This window comes from Polyodon spathula, chromosome 27, assembly GCF_017654505.1.
Source record: "Polyodon spathula isolate WHYD16114869_AA chromosome 27, ASM1765450v1, whole genome shotgun sequence".
Taxonomy (NCBI): Eukaryota; Metazoa; Chordata; class Actinopteri; order Acipenseriformes; family Polyodontidae; genus Polyodon; species Polyodon spathula.
This window is the reverse complement of record NC_054560.1, coordinates 6,843,553-6,868,552: the sequence shown is the minus strand read 5'-3', so window position 1 is coordinate 6,868,552 and position 25,000 is coordinate 6,843,553. Positions and strand designations below refer to the sequence as shown.

At 47.5% G+C, this 25,000-nt stretch overlaps 3 protein-coding genes across 5 annotated transcripts in view; 2 read left to right on the top strand and 1 right to left on the bottom strand.

The window, feature by feature from the left end:
- Positions 1-9: 9 nt before the first annotated feature.
- On the bottom strand, positions 10-6,169 carry LOC121301324 (NAD-dependent protein deacetylase sirtuin-6-like). Of its 3 annotated transcripts, none has more exons than XM_041230598.1 (7): positions 5,961-6,169; positions 4,983-5,110; positions 3,511-3,693; positions 3,106-3,165; positions 2,476-2,571; positions 1,481-1,561; positions 10-236 (listed from the first exon to the last, which is right to left on the bottom strand). In XM_041230598.1, exons 1-7 carry the CDS (start codon positions 6,024-6,026, stop codon positions 23-25), a joined length of 828 nt encoding a protein of 275 aa, XP_041086532.1. In that variant the 5' UTR covers positions 6,027-6,169; the 3' UTR covers positions 10-22. The 3 variants fall into 3 exon arrangements, with proteins under 3 accessions (XP_041086532.1, XP_041086533.1, XP_041086534.1); XM_041230599.1 differs by having other exon boundaries at positions 10-200; XM_041230600.1 differs by lacking the exon at positions 10-236 and adding an exon at positions 243-855.
- Positions 6,170-6,973: 804 nt separating this feature from the next.
- Positions 6,974-14,235, top strand: LOC121301501 (peptidyl-prolyl cis-trans isomerase FKBP8-like). Its single transcript, XM_041230969.1, has 9 exons — positions 6,974-7,078; positions 7,783-8,126; positions 8,544-8,713; positions 9,024-9,112; positions 9,442-9,662; positions 10,225-10,397; positions 10,854-10,931; positions 12,638-12,781; positions 13,191-14,235. The coding sequence occupies exons 2-9, from the start codon at positions 7,802-7,804 to the stop codon at positions 13,275-13,277; spliced, it is 1,287 nt and encodes a 428-aa protein (XP_041086903.1). The 5' UTR covers positions 6,974-7,078; positions 7,783-7,801; the 3' UTR covers positions 13,278-14,235.
- Positions 14,236-15,922: 1,687 nt separating this feature from the next.
- LOC121301280 (RNA polymerase II elongation factor ELL-like) overlaps positions 15,923-25,000 on the top strand; it is a 794,007-nt gene continuing 784,929 nt past the window's right edge. The window contains exons 1-2 of the mRNA XM_041230519.1: positions 15,923-16,089; positions 23,730-23,777. Of these exons, the coding sequence (XP_041086453.1) occupies positions 15,955-16,089; positions 23,730-23,777 (183 nt within the window). The 5' untranslated portion in view covers positions 15,923-15,954. The remainder of the gene's footprint in view (positions 16,090-23,729; positions 23,778-25,000) is intronic.

The window sequence follows — 25,000 nt, the reverse complement described above, 5'->3', positions numbered from 1 at the left end:
GTGTGTACTTGCATATTTGCTATCAGTTGCAGTGTGTATGTGTATGTGGTTGCAGTGTGTGTGTGAATGCGCTCACATGCTTGGTGGGCTGCAGGTTGACGATGGCGAGGCGGCCCCCGTTGCGCTTGGTCAGCAGAGGCAGGTTTCCACTCGGCTTGATCTGCAGGGAGGTCCCCAGAGTGACGGCTAGGTCTGCATTCCTGCAGCAAACACACAGACACAGAAACACACACACACTGCTGAAAATGAGAGAGACACCCGGGTGCAGGTGAAACACACACTGTGGTGGGGCGCTGCAGAGCTACCCACACTCTGCGGGCACAAGCAGCCCCATCCCCTCCTGCACACACGAGGGGCAGCTGCAACGTGGAGACAGAACTGTAAACACAGCAGAAACAGAGAGAGAGAAAAGGGACCCAGGATAGACAGGATTATTCTCAGAGAGCTCTTGCAAATTATACATCTATCCATCTCAAAGCGTTACCAAACCCCATTCACAACAACACCAGGAATGCCAAGGTGGCGTCTGTCTATCTATCCATCTATAGCTATATTACACACACACACAAAGTTATGATTTAGTATTCTTTACAACACAAAACCATGACTATATAAACTTGGTCCTGTTTGATTTCTAGGGCATTCGGTATTAAGGTGACTGCATTTTTTTTGTTAAGAATCTAAACCTGGCTCAGATTAAAAGCTGTCAGTTTTTTGATTGCCTCCTTTTAAACCCTGCCCAGGAAAGCGGATTAGCCTGGCGACAGGATCTCACAGACACTCGACAGACAGACACTTTTATAATGAGTGTTCCCATCTCCTGGAGCGATGCTGTTCCCACGACCAGGGTGTGATCTGTCAAATTTCCAGTTGAGAGAATAAAGTTACATATTTATACCGAATCAACTGCTACAAAATTTTTAGGAATCACATATCTGCCAAATCTGCTGTCAGGCAGGACAAATGCAGTTATTATTATTGATAGAGTACGAAAAGGCAATAACGAAAACTCCCTACACTCACAGCAACTACAACAACGTTAAAAACACACTCCTGACAACTACAGAGAGTGGAACCATAAATGGAACATAACACAACATGTGAATTTTAATAGTTTAATGTGCTGTGAATATTTCATATACAATGTATATACATACATATTAGTGCTGGGACGAACACATTTTTCATGTTTGAATATTCGTTCATAATTTAAATATTCGTTCGTTTTCAAAAAGTAACAGAAGCCATTCTATTGCTCTGAAACTGATCCAATCCTGGTTTCACTAGGAGTTTAATAAGAAACACCTGTGCTTGTTACCTATTCACACTGTAGCTAACAAGCTGGTGGTGAAACCTGGACTGGATAACACTGCTGTGCAATAGGAGTCTCGTTTTCATCTCTGAAGACAGCAATCATCCCAACACACCAGAGACAGCCGTGCAGTTCAGGATGCAGTGGCTTCTGTATATAGAGACTCACCTGCAAGCTTCGTCTGCTCTGTTCAGATCCCTGTCTGGTAGAGAGTCCTCCCAGTCCAGGATGGTGTCTCTCAGTTTGCCTCTGCAGGGGAGCACACAGAGAACAGGGTATCAGAGGGGCTCCCCTACTGGGAACAGACCAGCGAGTCAGCGAGTGAACCCGGGGATGAATACAAGACTCCCATTGCATAGCAGTTTGATTCATTCTTGGTTATCTAGCAGTTTAATAACACACACACACCTGTGCTTGTTACCTATACACACGGTTCTGATCAAGCTCATAGTAAAACCTGGAATGGGTATAACTGCTCTGCAATTGGAGTCTTATTTCCATCCCTGATATGAATGAATGAAGGTAGGTACTCATTGGAAAATGCTCCAGATGAATATATATTTAGCCCTGGTTGTAACACAGTTTGGGACCGGTACTGGTTAGGAACTGGGATCCACAGCAGATACTGGGAAAGAGACAGTGGCATAGGCAAGGGGCCCAAGCGCTTCTACCCCCTCCTTTCTCACATTCACCCACTCCCTCCATCCCCTATTACCTCTCTGCTTTGTCCTTCTAAAGTCAACTTTATTAAAAAGCAATAAAAACTAATAAGTGGCTTATCAAGTCCAGCGAGGAGGGATCAATACAAAGTCACTTCGATATTCAAATCCTTGACTCTTTCCGGCTCGCAGGCAGTGGAATTACTGAAATAATGAATCAAAAGGATTCGGCATCAAAGTCGCGTTGCTTTTCTATTCAGCAGACTCTGTGCGACAGCCTTCTATATATTTAAGGCAATAAGTCATTGTTAGTAAAGCAGCGGGCTCCCTGCTTCTGGTATCCAGTGTGAATCTTAAACAAGAGTGCTTGTGACGCTGGGCACAGAGGGACAAACTAAACCACACGTTCATCTTGAGTTCTGGCAGCCGAGTTTCAGGAGACGAAATCAGAGCTGCTGCCTCCTGGCCACGCATAGGGACTCCAGGGTCTACTCTCACTCTTACCGGCAGGCTCGCAGCCCCCTGGATTTGGGGACGTCACATAGACGGCCCGTCGGCTTCAGACCCATCGTCCCAACCACAGCGTCCCGCACGTACTGCCTGAAACAGAGAGAGGGGAACAGACCCCGATATGGATCGGATACAGACAAATGAAGAGTCTTTCTAGCAGATGGACATTACATTTATGTAAATTGATTACTTTTTTAAATGAGAATATATATATATATACTTATATATATATATATATATATATATATATATATATATATATATATATATATATATATATTATATATATATATCATTCATATACGCTCAGTAAATGTTGCTGTATAAGATGCAAGCTGATTTTCACCTACTCAAGGTCAGAGGAGCCAGGGAGTGGAGTAGTTATCTGCTTGCATGGTACCCTATATACACACTATACATGCACAAAGCAGGGGAACAAGCGAAATTCATTCAGGGAGGTTCACACACCCTGTCAGGAAGCTTGTGTTAAAACCTGGACACACACTCGCACTCTTCTGCAACGGGAGTCTTAAATGACTGCACTGCCTCTTGCATCCCTACTCATTGAAGTGGAAGACAGAGGGAGACATGATGAGCAGTTAGCTAGAGGAGACAGGTACTCACTTGCCACATTTGACGCACTCCTCTACAAACATGTTCCCGTGGAGCTCGGAGAGCAGGTCTCTGCAGGAGATAAGACACATCGCTTTAATTAGACCTGAACCAACAGGGAGAGGCAGCGAGAGAGAGAGAGAGAGAGAGAGAGAGCATGTTACCGCAGCCACAAGTCAGAAAACCATCATGGGAATCCACCCAGTAGTGTGCTAGGGATGGCAATAAGACTCCCACTGTAGAGCAGTTTGATCCATTCCTGGTTTTACTAGTTCATTAAGACACCCCTGCACACTGTGGCTAATCGAGCTGGCAGTAAAACCTGGACTGGGTGAAAGTGCTCTGCAACAGGAGTCTTATTTGTTCCCATCCCTGATGAGACTGCAGGTGCGCCGCCCTGGTGCTGCCCGGGCTCACCTGGGGAATCCTGAGCGCATGTGCAGTCCGTCCACGTTCTGGCTCACCAGGTACTTGAGAGAGCCGCTCCTCTGCAGAGCCAGCAGGGCCAGGTGAGTGGTGCTGGGCCTCGCCTCCTCGAAGGTGGTGTCGAAGCGTGGGGCCAGACCCTTCTCCTCCATCGTCCACACGCCATTCGGACCCCTGCAAACACACAACACAAGCGGGCTTGGACTGGGCTGGAACCACGAGAGGGCTGGTCCTCGTAAGAGTGTGCCACGGGGTGAAACACGTCCCTGGACATTAAAGTCTGCATTAAGCTTCGTCTTTTTTAATTCTCGCCAGTCAGATAGAGGGCGCTCTTCCTCTCCTTTCACCGACAGGGATAACGGACACTCCATTTCATTTCATTTCCCTGTGAGGAGCCTTCAATGCAAGTCGCACGCTGTGTCTAATTAGGCTCGAACAACAAGTCTGATGTTTGAGAGCCACAGCAATCCAGCAGGGGGCGTTCCTAACACCACAGCGAGACCAAGTGAGCCGGGTGCACTGAGGGACAGCACAGTGCTGCACATGCTTCTATCTGGGCATCAATATTCATTTCAAGGCGAGTCTATTTTTATGATACTGAGCACGAAAGCAAACAGCACAGACCAGAAAGCACTCGCGCGAGGCTGCACCAGAATTCATTACAGAAACCCTCAAGTATTTCTCTGCATTTTTGTAATCCGACTAGATTAGAATGCGCTCCGCTGCAGGGAAGAGAACATCAAAGAGCCCTGGGCTGCCGGGGAGACGGGCAGGGTGAATCACTTTCACAGGAAGCATTAGCTCCGAGGAGCCGTGCTGCTTTACAGTTGAGATTCGCTCACAACATGCTGGGAGTCGGCGTTCAGCAGACACACCCTCCAGGTGATGTCACAGCAAGGCTCCGATTCTAAAAAGAAGCCACGCATCTGTAATGAACAGCCAGCTAGTGGTTGATCAGTTAATAATCCTGACATCAGCAGGAGGCACGTACTTGCCTCCTCTACAGAGATTGCTCTTTGGTTGAATGCCAAGGAGTTCGTGTTTGAACTACATGGTTTGTGATTCACATCCCTCACCTCCCATTCAATGTAATGGGCTTAGATACCAATTCATTACACATTCGTTCAAACATCTGGTAAACTGCACCATGGCACCACCTGCAGGTCCCCATTGAAAACTTCATGTGGTACAACATCTCCAGTGAAGACAGAGGTCCTCAGCGCCACCTGCTGGTTTTTAACACCACATGGCTGTGACAGATTGTTTCTTTTAGAAGATATCATGTGACCTGCAATGCCTGGTATCGATTGAACACCAAGAAGCAGCAGCGATTTTTCATTTCTCCGAGTTGTCCTTGAATAATGACAGGGTGCTAGCGCGTGCAGCGTGCGTCTTTCTCGCTCTCCCACTCTAGCTCCACACCCTTTCCCACTCTCATATCCACCGCCTCACTCCCACGCTACCTGAAGTCTGGAATGCCTACGGAGGTGCTGATTCCGGCCCCGGTGTGGAACACCACGTTCCGCGCGTTCCGGATCATCTCCGCCAGCTCTAGAACCTTCCGCTCCAGCTCCTCGGGGGGGTCAAAGTTCTGGGGGCAGAAATCAGGCCATAAGAACAACACATCATAATACTACTAATAATAATAAATAATAGCGCAAATATCGTACGAAATTTTTGCACAACGTGTTTCGAAAGGTTGTCCACAAAATTTAAATTTACTGAATTGACCAGGGGGTCGATCACCCGCCCCCCCCCCAGTCACTGAGCTGGAATGACTCTATGCCATTTCAAGGATGGAAATATGACTCCTGTTGCAGCGCCACTTTCCCCATTCCAGGTTTTAATAGGAGTTTGATTAGCCGCAGGGTGTCGGTAACAAGCTCAGGTGCGTCTTATTAAACTCATAGTGAAACATGCATGGATGCAGTGGCAGCCTTAATCCCACCTCTGAAATATCGATATCGATACCCCCCCCCCCAAAGACAGGGGCGAGACGACAGGACTGCTCGCAATTCCGGTGAACAGCCTTTGATGCAGATCTCAAACACACAAGATCACAGTAATTATCATAAAAAAAGACACTGGAAAAGTTCCCTAACGAGGCCATTCCTGCAATCAGAGCTCGCCCGGTTCTGCAGCCGATTGATCTCAAAACTTTGTCAAGTCGGGTCTTAATGAAGCCCAGTTCAGCCCACTCTACACAAGCCTAAAAGTGTATCTTTACAAAGCGCTGTCTCGCACCCAGGACACCATATACATTCTGTCTGGGGCCAAGACAAAACACTTACTTGACAGTAAAAACAAACCCGTTATCCATTCAGAAAACCTGCACAAAACCGACTTCCTTAAAATCGCCAGCCCCAGGACAGGCACGCCTCTCTCCGGCCGCGTACTCCGGGAAAGTCCGCGGCTGCGGCACGGCCTGCGGTTCTCCTTACCTCGGGGAGTCCGCATTTCCCTTTGTCCGGGTAAGGAGACAGTCCCGCCGCGTAATTCGCCGACATTTCAGCGCTGGTCCGATGGCTTCACTCGCTGCGCTGGCTGCGCACACGGAATCGGATATTATTATTATGCGTTATTGCTTCTGCAGTGTTCTTGTTTTATGATGAAATAGACCGAGCAGAGCAGAGCAGGGTCAATGCACGGATCTGCGAGGGCAGGGCAGGGCAGAGCAGGGCAGAGCAGAGCAGGGCAAAGCAGAGCAGAGCAGAGCAGAGCAGAGCAGGGCAGCAGCAGAAGCAGGGCAGGGCAGCAGGGCGGGGTCCCGTTGCGGGCAGAGCTCGTCTCGTCTCGGGCAGGGCAGGCAGGGCAGGTCCCGGGCGAGAGCAGAGCAGGGCAGGCAGGGTAAGCAAGCAGAGCAGAGCAGGGCAAGGTGCAAGCAGAGCAGTATCTATAGCAGGGCAAAGCAGCGCAGGGCAGAGCAGAGCAATCAGTCGCGAGCAGGTCCCGGGCAGAGGCGAGCAGGGCAGGCAGTGCGTCTCGCAAGTCCAGAGCAGGTCGTCGCGTCCCGGTCTCGATCAGAGCAGGGCAGGGCAAAGTTTCCCTCCTCGTGTCGAGCCGTCTGAGAGGGCAGGGCCCGGCATAGTCACGTCTCGTTTCCAGTCCAGTCCTCGTCTAGTCCGCATTTTTGCACGATGCGTAGAAATAGATGCACACGCTTGAGGCACCCGGCTGCGCTTGCAAATTAGCAAAGCGGCACAGCTTTGGCTTTAAGTCGACGGCAGCAAATTGTGTGTTAATTTTGTGTTGCCGTTAAGTAGGCTTTTTTTTGTTTTTGTTTTGTTTTTTTGTTTTTTTTGAAGGCGCCGTCTTCTGCAAGAATGGCAGCGGGAGTGTCCAATCGTGAGCTCGGGTGGCGGGACCGAGCCAATGGGAGCGCGCAGTGGGCGGGGTGTTTACAGCTGGGATGAGAGGGCGAGGGCCAAGGTTACCAGGAAAGAGGGATAGAGAGAGAGAGAGAGAGAAGAGATGAGAAGAGAGGAGGAGAAGAGAAGAGAAGAGAAGAGTCTGTGGAGACTGGACCGAGCTTTTAATGAACTAGCACTGCGAATCAGAGGTAAGAGAAGACACACGCAGCGCTGGGATACAGGAGTAGCCGCTGGGCTTGGCTGGTAGACGAACTGGTAAATGCAATTCTGGCCTGCGTATCCCAGTTGTCTTCCACTGGCAGGCCAGGCTATACTGGTGTTTCCTCGTCCAGTTTCTGACTCTATACCGCCGCACTACACGAAACTTAACGCAATATTTAGAGTCAAAAACGGCCAGTTTGAGGTATTTGAGCTTCGTACAGTGCTGTTGTATGTTGCAAGTCGAGTTGATTTCTACAGCAACTCGTATATTCATGTTTTTTGTTGGGTGTTTTAGAGCAGATAGGGTTAGTCCTTGTGAACGTTTTAATACCAAAAAACACTAAGCGATACTTCAAAAACCACAGCGTGCAGTAACCCACAGCCACGTGAAAATGATATATATTTTTTCAGAATGTCAATATCTATTGCTTGTTTAATACATATGGCATTTTTTAATTATAATTTTATAACTTTTTTATTTTAATTGTTCTGTTTTTTTATCCTTGGTTTTCATTTTGTTTTTATTACATTTTTGTATTATACTATTGTACTAATTGTATGGTTTACTTGCATATTGTGTGTGTGTGTGTGTGTGTGTGAAGCGCTTCGCGATCCCTGTGATGGAAGGCGCTGTAGATATGTGTATTGTATGGGATAGCATGTTATTCATTGATTATGTGTTTCTTCACAGCTCATTTATTAAAGCCAGGATGGCTGCTACAGAAGGGAAGCCTGTCAGCAGTTCAGCCGGTATCCTTACAGACTCCCCAGACTCCAGCGTCCTGGGAGAGCCACAGACCCTGCCCCCCGTGGACCACGCCTCCCTCCTGGAGAGCGGGGAGGACTTTGAGATGCTGGACCGGGAGGAGGACGACAATGATGATGACATCAGTGACCTTCCTCCTTTGGAAGACGCCGGAAACAAGAAGAAGGAAGAGAAGCCGGATGAGACCGGGAGCTCCAGGATCCGAGACACCCAGAGCGGTGACCCCGACTGGGGCAGAGAGAAGGCAGAGGAGTGGCTGGAAGTGCTAGGTGTGAGAGAGTCTGCATTCGTGGTTTGAGAAATTTTCACCTAAATCTCACTGATGGGATCACACAACACTGCCCGTTGCAAATCCCTTGGTTCTGCCCGGGTCTCGTTAGGTTAGGGAGTGACTGACTAAACACAAAGGGATTCGGTCTGGCTCGTAACGATATTGACTGGCTACAGTTTTGTACCGGATTGAAAAGGGTTGCCAGTCAGTATGTATATAACTGTGCACAGCACTAGTCTCCAAAAGGATACCCCTAGAGTGCCCTGGCCGGAGAGTTGGTTTATGAAGCAGGTTTGACTGTAGCTGCTTGTGTTGATGACTTTGTATGATTTTTAAATCGTCACTTGTAATCCTGACAGCATCTTTAAGCAGAAGGTTTTTTTTTTTTTTTTTTTTTTTTGATGATTTTTTGCAGGGAACGGGATGCTGAAGATGAAAACCTTGGTCGCAGGCAAGGGAGAGGACACCCGACCCAAGAAAGGACAGGATGTCACAGTGCACCTGAGGACCATGCTGGAAGACGGGACCACGGTGGAGGAGGAGCCAAGCCTCTCTTTCACATTGGGGGACGGTGATGTCATCCAGGTAGATAGCCAATCCGAAGTCTCTGCGCTTTAGTAACCCAGTCTGTTAAAGTCCCATGTCCTCTCGTCAGTGCAGTTTACATCCTGCAGAATGTGCTGTGAGCTGATCACACTTATTAATAGAGGACTGTGCAGTGTTTACTCGCGAACGCAGTGAGTGGGATGTGAGCTACAGGGAAGAGTTTGCCACTGCTTGTGTATTATTGATCAAAAGGGATTGGGGACAGTCTACAGCTAAATGCTCAGTTGCATGTAATGTTTGGTATTATTATTATTATTATTATAAATATTATTATTATTATTATTTGCAGGCCCTGGATATCTGTGTGCATTTAATGGAGCTGGAAGAGAAAGCCCTCATCTACACTGACTCAAAATACGCTTACGCAAGCCTGGGGTGGTAGGTGTCAAGTTCCAAGAGAAAAGCTAGCTGGGAGACATGCGGATCTAGCAATCCTAAGAGACAATCTCCGGGTGATATTTGTATGAGTACTGCTTGCTGATTGGCTATAGCTCGGTGATTTTGCATGAGTACTGCTGGTTGATTGGCTATATCTCAGGACTGATCAACTTGCCTGAGGTCTGATTACAAATAAAATATATAAGACAAAACTATTAATAATTAAATATATCTTAAATAAATATTTTAAAACGTTTTGACATGTTGAGACCCACTTCGATAACCTGTAACAGGAACTCTTGTGTTATTGTTATTTGTTTGTGTTGAAGTCCCAGCCTCGCCGTTCCCCCGAACGCCAGCCTGTCCCTGGAGGTGCAGCTGCTGGAGGTGAAGCCTGCCCCTGACCTGGAGCTCCTACTCCCCCAGGAGAAGATGGAGCTGGCCAGCAGGAAGAGGGAGCGGGGCAACGTGTATTACCAGCGAGGCGAGTTCGTCTACGCCATCACCTCCTATGGCATTGCCTTGCAGGTGGCAGAGTCCAGCTCCAAAGGTACAGCTCAAATACAATGAAACGTTTCAAATAAGTGATTTCTGCAACAGTGAGGATTGTTGGAAATCACTCGTTTAGCCAAAAACGTTTTGCCAGCCCTGCGCTGTCTAAACTATTCTCACTCTGATTCTAGAGTTACAGTTGAGGCAGGCTGGACCTCACACAGGATGCAGTTTCTATAGCCAGTCTTTCCTGTGGCAGGGGAGAGTAGAGGCTCTTGTATGTACTTGCACATGTCTCTGTGTCAGAACAACTCCTCATCTCATTGATGGCATGGGCAAATGCATTGTCCTGCCTTTTGCGTGATTCCTGGATTCCAATTTAGACAAACTGCTGACAAACTCCATCGATGGAACCAAAGACTCCTGTTGCATAGCAGTTTCATCCATTCCAGGTTTTACATACCGGGAATGGATCAAACCTGAAATTCAGTGAAACACTGCACCGAAAGAATTTGAAAGATTAGCTTTGTGTATCAGCATGCAGACAGCTCTAGAGTGCTGTTAACAGGACTGGCCCTGCCCGGCTGGCTGGCTGTGTCTCTCTGTCTCTGTCCCCGCAGTGGACAGCACGCTGGACGAGGACGCAGCGCTCCTGGATGTCAAGGTGAAGTGTCTGAACAACATGGCCGCGGCGCAGCTGAAGCTGGAGCACTACGAGGCGGCTCTGAAGTCCTGCACCAGCGTCCTGGGCCACCAGCCAGACAACGTGAAGGCTCTCTTCAGGAAGGGCAAGGTAGGGGAGGCTTCATTTCATTCCTCATTCAGGCTTTTAAAACGTGTTCCAGGGGGCTGCACAGTGCCGCTCCTCCCCTGAATTACTGAACCCGTTTTCCCTCCTCGCAGGCTCATTATTTAACAAGGACTCAAGGTTCAACACCTTTTAAACTTCCTGGGAGTTTTGAAACCAATCGGGAAAAGCCATCGCAGGGATGGAAATCCAACCCCCATTGCAGAGCACTGTGATCCATTCCTGGTTTCACCTGACCCTGTTATCTATGCACTGGGGCTAAGCAGACTCATAGTAAAATCTGGCATGGGTGAAACTGCTCTGCAATAGGAGTGTCTTGTTGCGTCCCTGCATCACAAGAAGCATAAGAGAGCTCTGACTTTATTTTTTTTGATGCACTTCAACATTCATGTAAAGGTTGGGTGATTAACCTTGCACTGTGCTGCCCTGTTGCATTACCAGGTCCTGGCTCTGCAGGGGGAATACTCTGAAGCAATCGGGTTTCTGAAGAAGGCGCTGAAGCTGGAGCCTTCCAACAAGGTGTGTATCTGAGCCCCGGCCCCATGCACACTGCAGGGTGCACAGGTACAGGGCTCCTGGTCTGCTAGCTGTCCTTCAGGATCGAGGTGTTTGCCATTGCTGTTCCCTGCACAGGTGCAGAAAGTCTTTTCAGCGACAGGCTGGCTGGGAGAATTTGAATAGCGAGCTGAAGATTTCAGTCAGTTCTTGGTTAGGGTGTGGGCAGTGGCTCAGAGAGAATGGTTCTTGTGTTTGAAAGAATTTTGTACAGTTTTGCGTTGACCTGTCTTTATCATACCTCACTATTCTTTACAGTGTTTATCTACGCTTCACCAAGCTTTCACTGTGCTTTATTACACTGTGCTGTGCTTTTACTGTGTGTGTGGTAAACTTTCCGAAGGGTTGAATTGTTAGGGCAGGGTTTCCAAATCCTGTGTCAATCCTGTGTCTTCTGGTTTTCGTTCCAACTTTCGTTCTCAGTTACTTTTAATTAGACCTTTTTAATTGTTTTCAGCTTTTAAACAGTTGGAGGTTTCAAGTTAACTATACCATTTTATAAGTAACTTAAAATTTGCAACATTTTAGGAGCTGAGAACAATTAAAAAGGTCTAATTAAGCATGTGGTTAGTTCAATTAAGGGTTTGATTAAGTAATTGAGAATTCGGTTGGAATGAAAACCAGCAGACACAGGGGGTCCCCCAGGACCGGGGTTGGGGGTTCAGCTGGAAACAAAGACCTGGGAGGTCTCTCTTGATAAAAAAACAGATGGGCAAGTTGGAAATGCAGTTGTGGAGAACCACCAGCAGGTGGAGCAGTGTGGCACTGAGATGAACTCTGCAGCCAGACTGCACACTCATCACCCCAGCGGCTCTGATGTCTTGCAGTTACCCAAAATAGGAACTGTCAGGAACGCGGGTCATATCGTACATGCTGTTACTTCATTGCTTACGCAAAACAGGGGACATGAGGTTCCCTATCTCCGAATCCAAACAGCAGTGTTCTTCTAGCCTGGGATGTCCCTGTGCAAAACTGTAAAATATACAGTGTACTCCAGGATGGAAATAAGACTCCCATTACACAGCAGCTTCATCCATTCCTGGTTTTACTGTGATCTCAATAAGACACACTTGAGCTTTTTACCTAGACACTGTGGCTAATGAAGCTCCTAGTAAAACCTGGATATTGCTGTGCAATCGGAGTCTTCTTTCCATCCTCGATACACTACATTGAAGCAGGCAAAAATCCTCATCTGCTAGACTGATTTTATTTATGTATAATGTATTTATATTGATTGGTTCACTTAATAATTTCCTCCAGTAAGTTTCAACCCCCCATGTTTAAATGAATCAAAACGTGGCTGTCCCTTTACTGTATGGTATTAAACTGGAGTGATTGTGTTGAGTGTGGGAGAGCTGGACTGCTGGGGGATTACTGCTGATGGAGAAGTCTTACTGTTTATTTAGATCTAGGTGGGGAACCCAGTCATACTGGAGACCTCGCGCTCTGTGGACGCTGCTGTTAATTTGAGCATGTGCTGTCTTCTTTTTTTTTTTTTTTAAATGAAAACAAAAGTAGTTGGTTCCGGGTGATGTCAGACGCAGTCACGGGCGCAGCTGTGAGAACCACTGTCCCGTGCGACCTGCGCTCGTTTAAAAAACAGGGGGTCCTGAATGACATTGACATTGAAACGGCCTCTTAACAGCCCTCGCCCTGCCCTCGTTTTGCAGACCATCCACGCAGAGCTGTCCAAGGTGATGAAGAAGCACCTAGAGCAGAGAGGTGTGGAGCAGGCCATGTACAAGAAGATGCTGGGGAACCCGAGTGGGAGCAGCAGCAGCATCGGGCACGAGCAGAGAGCCAGGGTGTCCTGGGTGAGGCCTGCAGAGGAGAGCATGTGTTGTAATCTCACTGGAGCGGAGAAGCTACATATGTCTGTTGTTAATATATATATATATAATCTCAATAAATGCAAATCTTCTCATTCCTAACATCATGAGGGGCTTGTTGGCCGCTCGGAGCTCGAGTGTGCCTGTTTCCAGTAGCAGGTCAATGATTACAGTTCAGTTCCGCGTTTGTTTGTCGTTCGATCATTCTTGTATTTACAATCACTAACTGGGTTGGGGACCATGTTAGTAATGCATGCTGTTGTCCATGTTGCTTCAGTGTCGTTGTGATTTGTAATTTCAGCACACGATTCTGCTGCCAGTGGAATGGAATTGTCGCCCCAGGTCTGATGGGGTCTGTGACTGGTTGGTTGAATGTTTTTCTTGTCTGTTTCAGAGCTTCAGCTGGAAGTGGCTGTTTGGCGCGACCGCCGTAGCGATCGGGGGCGTGGCCTTGTCCGTCGTCATCGCGGCCCGGTACTGAAGAGCCCAGCGGCGTTGCGAAGGAGGGGGAGGAGTCTCGAACGCAGCGGGAGAACCGCGCCGCGCTCCAATCACAGGGCAAGAGCCATCGCAGCGATGAACACGCAGGGGCCCACGAAATGCAAATACTGAAATCAATTTAATTTAAAATAAAGACATAAATATATAGATGAGAGGGAGAGAGAAAAGACAACCTTTACACAACAAAGATGTGCAGTGGTGTGTCTTTTAAAAAAAAAAAAAAAAAATTTCTAAATGTGTGAACGGTCAAGCCAGTGAAGAATTGATATTAAATAAGACACTTTGTATAGAAAATGTTAATGATCTGACTGACTGTTATGGGAACAATTTATTACTATGAATGTGTATATAGTATCTATCAGGGGACCCTGGATAGAGGCATTAGAGGCTGTAGTGTTCATTTAAATATCCTCTTTATTGCAAACCCCTTTGTAGCAATGTTAGACTGCTCTGTGCACCCCCCCAGCAGCAACAAAAGCAACCTTTTTCCTTCATCGCCTATCCTTACCAGGGCAGCCTGGATATGGGCTTGGCGCAGCCGAGACTGGGAGTTACACTGCCCAATGATAACTGCACGGTTTAACGTCCTGGGACTGATTTTAGAAGATGTGTTGCCGGAGGGCGGAGTCGTTTTACTCGCTCGCTGCTACCCTGTCGTTATATAATTTATGTTTTATGGCTGAGGACCAATTTAAGCAAGATATAAAATGAAAACATGGGCTCCCACTGACCAAAACTGTTGGTGTGGATTGAAAAAGAAGTCCTTGTAAATGCATCGATCTTTTGAGCACCGAGCTGAGATGCGAACGCCTTGCGCTGTGTGATGAGAGCTGGCTGGTGTGCTGTCTGTGGAAAGAGATGCATTTTGTCAAGTGAGAAATCCCGGGCTGCAGGAAAGGGGAGCTGTGTAGAAGTTATTAAAGAAATGTTTTTATTTCTTTTGGTTATTTATTTATTTTTTTTAGCTGTCGTTTTATTTCCTCTGTCGCACACCAACACGGAATACCTGATCAGCATATGCTTGTGTCAGAGTCGTGCCTGACAATCACGGGTCTATTGATTGATTGATTGAAGATTTACGCGTTGACACAGAGGCCTCGTTTGCAAAGGGGTCACAGTACGTCTAATGATGAACACGTTATAAACATAAACACATTTATTACAGGTGAACAGCTGAACACTATCAGTGTCACTCATTCAAATAATGCATTGACTCCAGTTCCATCATTACATCATCATATCCTGCCTTGCATCAGTGAAGTGATCCCTGATTAGTATCCAGTGTGGGTTTAATTACGCTGCTGTGCTTGTGCTGTAATATATTGTAATCGCACTAATAAATATTGGTTATTCTTTTTACTGAAAATAACCCAGTGTACATACAAGGTGATTCGTACATGCATCCCAGCATCAACTGAAATATGCACGGTGTGAAATGAAACGATACATTGCAGAACACTAAAGACAAACGTGCTTCGCTGTCTCCTGTTATCCAGATTAGTCCACAGAGAAGCACCTGCCAACCGAGTGGTACCTGCTGCTCTGTATTACCATCTCTCGATCTCTCTCAGCTCCGTTCACTTTCAACAGCGAGAACAATTTGGAGGCGGTGTGGTCCGGTGGTTGAAGAGACGGGCTTGTAAATCCCAGTCACACCCCGAGCAAGTCACGTAACCTCCTTGTGCTCCGTCTTCCACGTAAGACGTTGCTGTGACTGTGCCTCTGATGCATAGTTCACACACCCTAGCCTCTGTAAGTTGCCTTGGATAAAGGCGTCTGCTCAATAAACAAATAATCATTTGCTCGGTATGTGGCCATACAAAGCACGTCTCTTTATTGGTGTGAAGCATGCACGGTGCATTAAGCTGTAAGTAAGATAGACGGTGCAGGTCAAACTCCACTGCAAAGGACTTCGGGGGGCAATCCCCGCTGCTGTATTGTGACGTATATTGACGTTCTGTTGACGCAGTTCCACCCCATTGCAATTGTTGCAGCGTCCTCCTTCCCACGCGCTTGAGTTCCCAACCCCTGTGAATAATAGCCAGGCGCGAGGAGTCTCCCTATATTACGCCTTGGTTTGTTAATAATGAATGACTCCACTAGGATTTTTTTTTTTTTTTTTTTTTAAGGCAGCCAGCAGCGAGGAATAATTAATAACTCAGCCTGGTCAATCAGCCTGCCCTCCCCGTGTCGCTAGCCCCACTTATGCAACTACAGCAAGAGCAACACACACACACACACACACACACACACACACACACACACACACACACACACACACACACACACACACGCACACCCATCTCATTGGATATTAATGATGCGCGGAGGTCAAGGCCACGCCCTTTTTGTTTGGAACACCTCATGAATAATTGAGCGCCCGGCTGCCAGTGACGCCGGCTCATGAATAATTGAGCGCCCGGCTGCAGTGACGCCGGCTCATGAATAATTGAGCGCCCGGCTGCAGTGACGGCGGCTCATGAATAATTGAGCGCCCGGCTGCAGTGACGGCGGCTCATGAATAATTGAGCGCCCGGCTGCAGTGACGCCGGCTCATGAATAATTGAGCGCCCGGCTGCGGTGACGGCGGCTCATGAATAATGCAGCAGGCCGGGGCTTGTTTGCGTGGCGGCGGCGGCGGGGGGAATGGTTGCAAGATGGCGGCGCTGCAGGAGGAGCGGAGCTACGGGCTGTCCTGCGGGAGACTCGGCAATGGCAGCAGCGTCTCCGTGTTTCACGTTAAACTGACTGACAGCGCCCTGAGGGCCTTTGAGGGTTACCAGAACAGCAAGGTGAGTCCTGAAAACGAGCCCGCCGCCTTTTACCGGACGAGAGCGGCGCAGTGTTACCGGGCAGGGGAGGCTGGCTATGGCTCCCTCTCTCCCCCGGTGTGTCTCTGTGGCTCCGTGTCGATTCTGCGGGCTGGTTTAGTGGAGGTAGATCTGAGCTGCTCTGAACTCAACACCACCTGCCCGGCCGAAAAAAAAAAAAGGAGCGGTTTCAAACTCGTTCGCCTGAACCGAGCTGTGATATTTAACCCCGAAACACCGCGCCCGAGCAGAGGCACATCTGCCTTAAACCGTTTATTTCTCTGTTTTAACAAAAATCGTCAAGACCAAAAATATCGCTCCTATCCCTGAGCTGTTTTGTTATATTGTAATTGCAATCTGAGAGCGACACTTGATTCCCAGTCGGAATTAAGCGTCTATTATTATTATTATTATTATTATTGTTATAGTTTTTAGACACTTCGATTCATCAGTGTAAGTCCAGTTTATATAACATTCGAAATTAATTTATTAAACTTTTGATTTATTTTTATTTTTTTTAGATTTTTCACCTGGGGGCTAGATTGTGAAGTTTTTATTTCTGTAAACACGTTTGGCAACATCACCAGTTGCTGTTCAGCCTAGGGACGGTCGGGTTTAGTCGCTTCATATTGACACGGTCGGAAGAAGGATTTGGATTTGATTAGCGTCCTATTTCCTGTAGCCAAGTACTTCAGAAGTTGATATAAACAAATGTGACCCGTCTGTGAGAGTGACTGTCCGCAGCGCACTGCTAGCGGTACTGCGGTCCACACGTCTGGCGGAGAATCAACAGCCTACTCCCTGCAAAGCTGGTAAAAATAAACACAGCCGCACGCCGTCTCCTTTTGGGGGCTTGTGAGATGAGAGGGCATGCACGGCAATGCACAGCAATAATCTTGCATGCACGGCAATGCACAGCAATAATCTTGCATGCACGTCAATGCACAGCAATAATCTTGCATGCAACGATGGCATGCATTTAATTAGAATTTTAATGAATAAAAAAATAAAGTCGAGTTTTATTTGCTTTTTTTTTTTTTTTAAACAGAATGTCGGATCCATTACATAAGGTTTATATTCTAGGTAATTTTGAAAAAGAGAGAAAAAAGAAATGGAAGTTTTAAAATGATCTTCTCCTGTTGCTGTCGTCACTCGCGTGTAGAGACGAGATTGAAGAACCTCGTGGTTGTGATTGCAGAGAAAGAAAAAAAGTGTGGTGTTTTTTTTTTTTTTTTGTATTTTTTGCGTGTTTTGCGTGAGTTGACGCCGTGGAGAGTCCAGGTTCGTCAGGACGTGTTTTATTTTGCCACGCTAGCGCCCCCTATTGAGTTGTAGAAAGGGTGACTGCCAATCATACTCTTAAACTGAAGCAGCAATCCAGAGAAGGAACCTGCTGAGCTAAACAGGTCCGTCAGATCGGACTGAAGGGGGCTCCGGTACCTGTCGGTCTTTTAGTTTTGAAGCGATTGATAAACTAGTTTTTTAGATTTTTTTTTTATCTATGCCCCCCCTTTGGTCACGATTTATTTCGATTTATATAAACTGTAAAACTGCGTGTGAACTCTGTGCAGTTTGAAAAGCCGACCTGTCAAGACTTTAAAGAAAAAATAAAAAAAACACACACATGCATTTATAAAATAGTATCTCAGTCAGTTAAAATAGAAAAAAAAAACAGTAGAAAGATAATGCTGTAATAATGTTTTCTGCTAAGAATCGGGCTTGGCAACCTCACCTGTTCCATGTGCATCCATAGGAAGACTAGGGGGGGGCCCACGTGATCGCCATGCATGACAGGGTACGTTGATTGTGTGGGCTTATTTACACTGTAAATAAATCTGGAGTGGCGATTTCTTGCAAAGTCTGAATCTCCCCTGAATTAATCATTTCAACAGTTGTTTAAGGCAGCTCATTTCCTATAAACGAGTCCAGAAACTGGAACTAGCTAATGGCTAGCTAGGAAGTTCCGTATTTAGAAAATATTTTGTCTGCTTGCGTGAAGCACAGAGATTTGGAATGAATAGACTGCAAAAAGCAGAGAGAGGAATCTGAAAATGAATACAAACCACTTTCACTTCAAGTGTGTTGCGTTACCAACAAACACAGAGTTGTTACAATGACAGCCCAGCAAGCACATTGTGTGTGTGTGTGTGTGTGTGTGTGTGTGTGTGATCTCTTTTGTAATACTTTGATATTTTTTTTTCAAAGTTGTAGCTTGCAGGTCTTTGTAAAGCTGTGCAGCAGTTCAGCCTGGCTAGCCCTGTGTCTGGGTGTGTGTGCCTGGATATTAGACACAATCTGCTTCTGCTGCAGTCAGCTTTCCTCACTCCTAGATTACTGTGTGCAGCTGCACGCACTGGCCTGGGCTCTCCTTCACTAGCCCACAATGAAAGGGTAGTAGTTGCTGCAGAACAGAGTGACCGGGTTTACTTGCTGGGTGTTATTAAGACCGCATCACAGCTAAGGAATGTGTGTGTTACTTGGCTGTTATTTTGAGGAGTTTCTTTTGAGACAGTGTTCTGGGTCCTTAAACAGATATTGTTTGCTTGTGCTTCACATGGATATGCAGGTATAACTAGGTCATGTTAACAAGTAAGAAGATAAGAAAGTTTACAAACGAGAGGAGGCCATTCGGCCCATCTTGCTCGTTTGGTTGTTAGTAGCTTATTGATCCCAGAATCTCATCAAGCAGCTTCTTGAAGGATCCCAGGGTGTCAGCTAAAAGGTTTGTGTACCTGACTTGTTTCTCAGAACTTTCATCGTTTTTTATATCCCTACAAAGGAAGAACTTCAAGGACCTGCAGTACTGTCTCTCAACGAAGGAATAAAGAATCCTGAACTTTTTAAACTTTTTAACTTTTTTCGCTTGGTTTTTAGACCTAACCGGTTCTGTGCTCGGGAGGAATTGGGTTTTGTGTTTTTAGAACGTGGTGCTGTCCCTGCTGTTCTCTTGTTTCCAGGGCTTGAAGCTCTCTCTGGTCCTGCACGTTAGGGTTCGGTTACAGCCCGGGGTTTCCCAGCTCGTGAGGGGATATTATTATCCTGCGCAGTAGGGTTACTCACAGGGTCAAGCTCAGTGGCTCCTGATCCTTCTCTATGGTGTTCATGACTGTTGGAAGCTTGCAGTGCCTGTCTGCTCTGCGGCAGTGTGTAGCCGTGGGAACAAGCAGCTAACAGCAGTCCCATCTGGGCAATCTGGTCTCTAAATAGGTAGTGATCACAGAGTGTGAGAGACGGCCTAAAGCCAAGCTACGCGTTTCTAGACTCGTTCCATTGGTCTTGTTGACAGTCCAGTTTGTTTACTGGAGGGGGGAGAGAATGAGGGTGGGGCAATTGGGCTTATGGGGCAGTTGTTTGTTTGCTATAAAATCAAGTGGAAGATTGGTGCATGAGCTCATACTCCTAGAAATGCTGTAATCTCAGTCACCGTGTTTGCAGGGTGTGCTGTGCAGTGTCAGACATTATGCATGTTGCATGTGGACGTTCTTTCTTTCTCTCTCTCTCTCGCTGTAGTTTTTACACCACTTCAGGGTTGAATCCAGGCCAGCGGTTGTGATATCATCAGAAAATCTCCTAGTGTCATCAATGGATGAAGTAACAGATGGGTTATTCTTGGATTCTTGGATTGCGTTCCTAACTCGGAATGCTATGCCCTGTTCAGGACAGTATGTGCTGAGCGATGGGTTTTCCGCAGGGCACAACAACAGCAAAATAGGTTGGAGTGTTTTAAGGAACAAGCAAGGGCTAACTCCAGGCTAGAAATAGCCGAGGGTGTTGCAGTGCTTGCATTGTATTCAGCAGCTGCCCCCTTGTTTCCTGGCTGGAAGTGCTCCGACACCATGAGAGCTTCCCCTCCTCTCTGCTCTGAGGGGGCGAGCGCACCTCCGTGCTGACCTGACACCTCGGCCCCGTGCCTCGGTGCTGTGGGCCGGGTTAGTGGTCCCTGACGTGTGGTTCTGAAGTTCAGAGCTCCAGACCTGCAATCTGAGCCCCCAGAGAAGGGGGGCAAGCTTGTTTGAAATGTCATGTGAGGGTCGTTCCTGTAGAACTGTGGCCAAACGCTTTGCATCACCTTATAGAATTAACACCTTTGTGCTTCATGAAGTGGAATGAAACCTTAGGGAATGATGTTATGTTAACATATTGAATTGCTTACTGCTTTGTAGTTTTCCATGTGCTTTTAATGAAAAACCGACAAATTGAAAAATGTGACATTTTGAAATCTAACATACTGTACTACTGTTGGATTACATGATGCTAAATAAAAGATCAAAATTATTTCGATTTAATAGATTTTATTTTTATTTCTTAATCCTAAAATTCTAGGTGATGTGAAACTTTTGACTGAGAAATGTAGTAAATGCGCAGGGAGGAGTCTCAGCTTATGAAATTGAACATGATTGCGGGGTGTTGTGCAGCTGAAATTACACGTTACAGTCTGTAAGTGGCACTGCTTAACCTGGAGCTCCAGTGGTCTGGCCTGGACAGTGCCAGCGCATGGTGCTTTAATATCCATCCGTTATCAAAGTGATACCAGTTTCCCTGTTACTGCCCAGACAGCTGTGCTTAAGGAACTCTGAATGAGCTGATCATCAGGAATGAAGTTCCTTTTACTTTAACTCTTGGGGTGCCCGGGTACCTGACACATGCTCGGGTCTGTCGTGAGTCAGAGATGACCACGGCTATCGTCATCATCGCAGTGAACTTGGCCGTGACTCGAGAGAACCGTCGTGTATAACCGGACTAATTAAATGCAGGGCATCCCATCAGCTGCTCCCTGGACCTTCACAGCGGCGCTGGTTTCAGATTCCTGACTGGCACATTTTAAATGAGCGAAGTTGATGACTTCGGAGGTGTTGTGGTATGAAGTGCTTTCGTTCCTAGTGTAAATGGGACATGGGTTAAGAAGCTGTCAGACAGGTTTTTAAAATCCTCTGTTCCCAACGCCTGCAAGAATGTCGTGGGGCTTGTTGCATGCCTGTGCAAAACGGTGACTGCAAGATGCTTGGAATTGCACTTGTAGTGGGGCTTGGTTGGTGTATAAGGGGGTTTGATGTGAACTGCAGAAGCATTCAGCAAACTTTACACTGGAACAAAAGCTTGGGAAAAGTATATATGTAATTTTAGATTCGGCACATCCAGAAGTTTAAAAACTTTGTTTTTTTTTAAGCAGAGCCAGTGGGCAGTGCTTGTGAACCCCTCACCCCTCGCTGTGCTCGCTCGCTGGTGCCAGGGCTGGATGCGGTGCTTGTGAACCCCTCGCTGTGCTCGCTCGCTGGTGCCAGGGCTGGATGCGGTGCTTGTGAACCCCTCGCTGTGCTCGCTCGCTGGTGCCAGGGCTGGATGCGGTGCTTGTGAACCCCTCGCTGTGCTCGCTCGCTGGTGCCAGGGCTGGATGCGGTGCTTGTGAACCCCTCGCTGTGCTCGCTCGCTGGTGCCAGGGCTGGATGCGGTGCTTGTGAACCCCTCGCTGTGCTCGCTCGCTGGTGCCAGGGCTGGATGCGGTGCTTGTGAACCCCTCGCTGTGCTCGCTCGCTGGTGCCAGGGCTGGATGCGGTGCTTGTGAACCCCTCGCTGTGCTCGCTCGCTGGTGCCAGGGCTGGATGCAGTGCCTGTAACAGTTTTTCTGACACGCAGACACACATTACCGCTGCAGTCCTCTTGAAATGTAGGTCATGCTACCAGTTAATGAGCGAGCAAGGCAATGGCTCGGTATGGGAGGACCTGCCTCTGTGCATTGCCTGCTGTCAGTTTCTTTCTCCTTGTCTGTCATGTATACCCGGGGAATCTGAGTTTTTAATGAAACGTGAAACCAGAGACTGGCTTGTGTTCACCCTCCACATTCATACCGCGGGTTACTGTTGCAATTTAGGTAATCGCACTGTGATTCCTGTCTGTGCTGTTTGAAAAGACTCAATGCAGACCAAAATGTTGTAGTATTATTTTGTCATATCAAACCTGTATGGTGTCCTGAAAGGGATCTGATTCAGCTGTGAATGACTTTACAGCAGCTGTTCTTTAAAGTGGTAGAGAATGGTTAATTGATTTGCCTGCCTGAGCTCCGCAATCCCACACACTCTCCAACCTGACACCCGAGAAGGCAAGAAGGCAGTCTGCTTGTGCTCTCTGTTCATATGCACACATGAGGAATGCTGTGGAGGTCCCTTTTAAAACGTTAGTCAGAACTATCGCGAAGAGCTCTCGTGTTTGCAGGGCTTGAGGCTCGCTCTGTCCTGAGTGTTGGGGTTCAGGCACACTGAGGCTCGCTTTGTCCTGAGTGTTGGGGTTCAGGCACACTGGGGCTCGCTCTGTCCTGTGTGTTGGGGTTCAGGCACACTGGGGCTCACTTTGTCCTGAGTGTTGGGGTTCAGACACACTGAGGCTCGCTCTGTCCTGTATGTTGGGGTTCAGGCACACTGGGGCTCACTTTGTCCTGAGTGTTGGGGTTCAGACACACTGAGGCTCGCTCTGTCCTGTGTGTTGGGGTTCAGGCACAGCTCTGGGCTTCAGACTTGCACTTGTTAGAGTATCTTATTGAAATGACCAGGTGCCAGGAGTGAGCCGTGAGGCCCCCTGGTACAGTAAATCTGCTGTGAAATGAATCAAGTCGCGCCGGAATCTGTAGCTTTACTAACAGGAGGGGTTCTGAGAGAGGAACACTATTTAACATCTGAGTCTTCATTTTCTTCTTTACACAAGCCTTCGTTTTATTACAGGGATCTTTCCTGCACTGGGAAACAGAATATCTTGTTTAGCTATGGTACTTTTTAAAATATGTATATTATTTAGATTCTGATTATGGGACAGTCTTTCAGATTTTTTTTTTTCCTCCTCTACCTGTTTATTCCTATAGAAATGGCCTCTTTCTTTTTTCTAGCACATCATTAGTTAAACCCATGGTGGTGTGTGTAGCCTGTGCCTGCGCCCCTGCCTGCCTGCGAGTGCTGTGCTGTGATCCCACCTGCCGTGTGGATCTTTCAGGGCTGCTGTACCAGAGAATGCTGACCTGTCAGCAGCCCATTCAAATGAACAGGCTGAGCCTAGCACTCTGCGCTGGGCTGCCTGGGGCTGTGCCTGCATCACAGCAGCATTGACTCCTGGCTGTAGCCCACACATTGGCACAGCCAGTAGGGATGAAGAGGTGATTATACACCAGACCACTGGAGTAGAATGATGTGAAGAATTACTGTAGGGAGGACTAAGCCTTTGACACAGTTAACCCTAGCCAACACTGCCAGAGGTCATAGTTGGAAGTGGAGGCAGGCTTGAGGACAGCCGCTATTCAAGCTCGGATAAGAGAAGTGTGTGCAGGTGCTAAGCATGCAGTTACTGTCATGGGAGGCTTTGTTTTCATTGGTGTGAATGATTCGGAGTGCCTTTTATCACTGATTTTAATAAGGCTGTTCAAGGAAGCTCTTAAGCAGCGTGTATTACTTTGTGCCAAAGCACTCTGTTTAATAAACCTGTAAGAAACGGCTGGGCCTGTGTCTAGGAAGTGCTCCTATAATCCTGTAAAATGTCTTTGTTGCCACATGTTGATCCCCTCTCAGGAACAGGAAGCAGTTCAGCTGGGAACCAATTACAGGAACCAAGTCTGCTAATTGTTTGTTTCTTTTTTTTTCCAGAGCTCCTTGTCTAATCGCCCGTCGATCCGATTCACTGGGAAGCAGGGGGTAAGATGACGCCAGTATTATTATTATTATTATTATTATTATTTCTTTAGTATTGAGTGAACCCTTACTACCGGAGGTTCTTTGGATTTCTTTCTTTATTAAGCAGTTTAGTTTTTCTAGACTTTATTTTTGTTATGCCAGCTGCTCTGATTTACTGTCTGTGTAGCAAATAATGGCGAGTGATCGAAATTTGGGGCTGCAGATGGTGGCCCTAATCCTGAATCTCGGGGTGTGCGTAATATTGAAGGGTACTCTGGGGTGGAGATAAGGCTCCACTTGCATGGCTTTTTGCACTGTTCCTGGTTTTACTGAGAGTTTAACAACGCACAATTTCAATTAGCGATAACACTGTGATTGCAGTGAATTACCAGCTGCACCATTCCTACTGCAATTCACCCCCAGGTCTGCCACCACCCCTGCAGGACTACTTTACTGTCCAGTTTGTCGCAGTGATCCTGAGTGACCTGCCTGACCTCTGGTCTCTGACCAGATTAGACAGGGACAGGGCCATTATTGGGGGTGGGGGGGGGGGGGGGGGGGGGTTGCTATAGTGACATCATGATACGAGAGCAGAAAAGGAACTTCTACTGTGCAGAGGAACCCTGCCTGGTTTGAGGCTTCTCCTGTGCAGAGGAACCCTGCCTGGTTTGAGGCTTCTCCTGTGCAGAGGAACCCTGCCTGGTTTGAGGCTTCTCCTGTGCAGAGGAATCCTGCCTGGTTTGAGGCTTTGCTGTGCAGAGGAATCCTGCCTGGTTTGAGGCTTTGCTGTGCAGAGGAATCCTGCCTGGTTTGAGGCTTCTACTGTGCAGAGGAATCCTGCCTGGTTTGAGGCTTCTCCTGTGCAGAGGAATCCTGCCTGGTTTGAGGCTTCTCCTGTGCAGAGGAATCCTGCCTGGTTTGAGGCTTCTGCTGTGCAGAGGAATCCTGCCTGGTTTGAGGCTTCTGCTGTGCAGAGGAATCCTGCCTGGTTTGAGGCTTCTGCTGTGCAGAGGAATCCTGCCTGGTTTGAGGCTTCTACTGTGCAGAGGAATCCTGCCTGGTTTGAGGCTTCTACTGTGCAGAGGAATCCTGCCTGGTTTGAGGCTTCTACTGTGCAGAGGAATCCTGCCTGGTTTGAGGCTTCTGCTGTGCAGAGGAATCCTGTCTGGTTTGAGGCTTTGCTGTGCAGAGGAACCCTGCCTGGTTTGAGGCTTCTCCTGTGCAGAGGAATCCTGCCTGGTTTG

Coding starts and splice junctions, on each gene's coding strand:
- LOC121301324 (XM_041230598.1), bottom strand. CDS start 6,026: ATGTCGGCGAATTACGCGGCGGGACTGTCTCCTTACCCGGACAAAGGG. Junction 5,111..5,960: donor GGAAATGCGGACTCCCCGAG/GTAAGGAGAACC, acceptor TTCTGCCCCCAG/AACTTTGACCCCCCCGAGGA. Junction 3,694..4,982: donor GTAGGCATTCCAGACTTCAG/GTAGCGTGGGAG, acceptor GTGTGTTTGCAG/GGGTCCGAATGGCGTGTGGA.
- LOC121301501 (XM_041230969.1), top strand. CDS start 7,802: ATGGCTGCTACAGAAGGGAAGCCTGTCAGCAGTTCAGCCGGTATCCTT. Junction 9,663..10,224: donor GGCAGAGTCCAGCTCCAAAG/GTACAGCTCAAA, acceptor CTGTCCCCGCAG/TGGACAGCACGCTGGACGAG. Junction 12,782..13,190: donor AGAGAGCCAGGGTGTCCTGG/GTGAGGCCTGCA, acceptor TGTCTGTTTCAG/AGCTTCAGCTGGAAGTGGCT.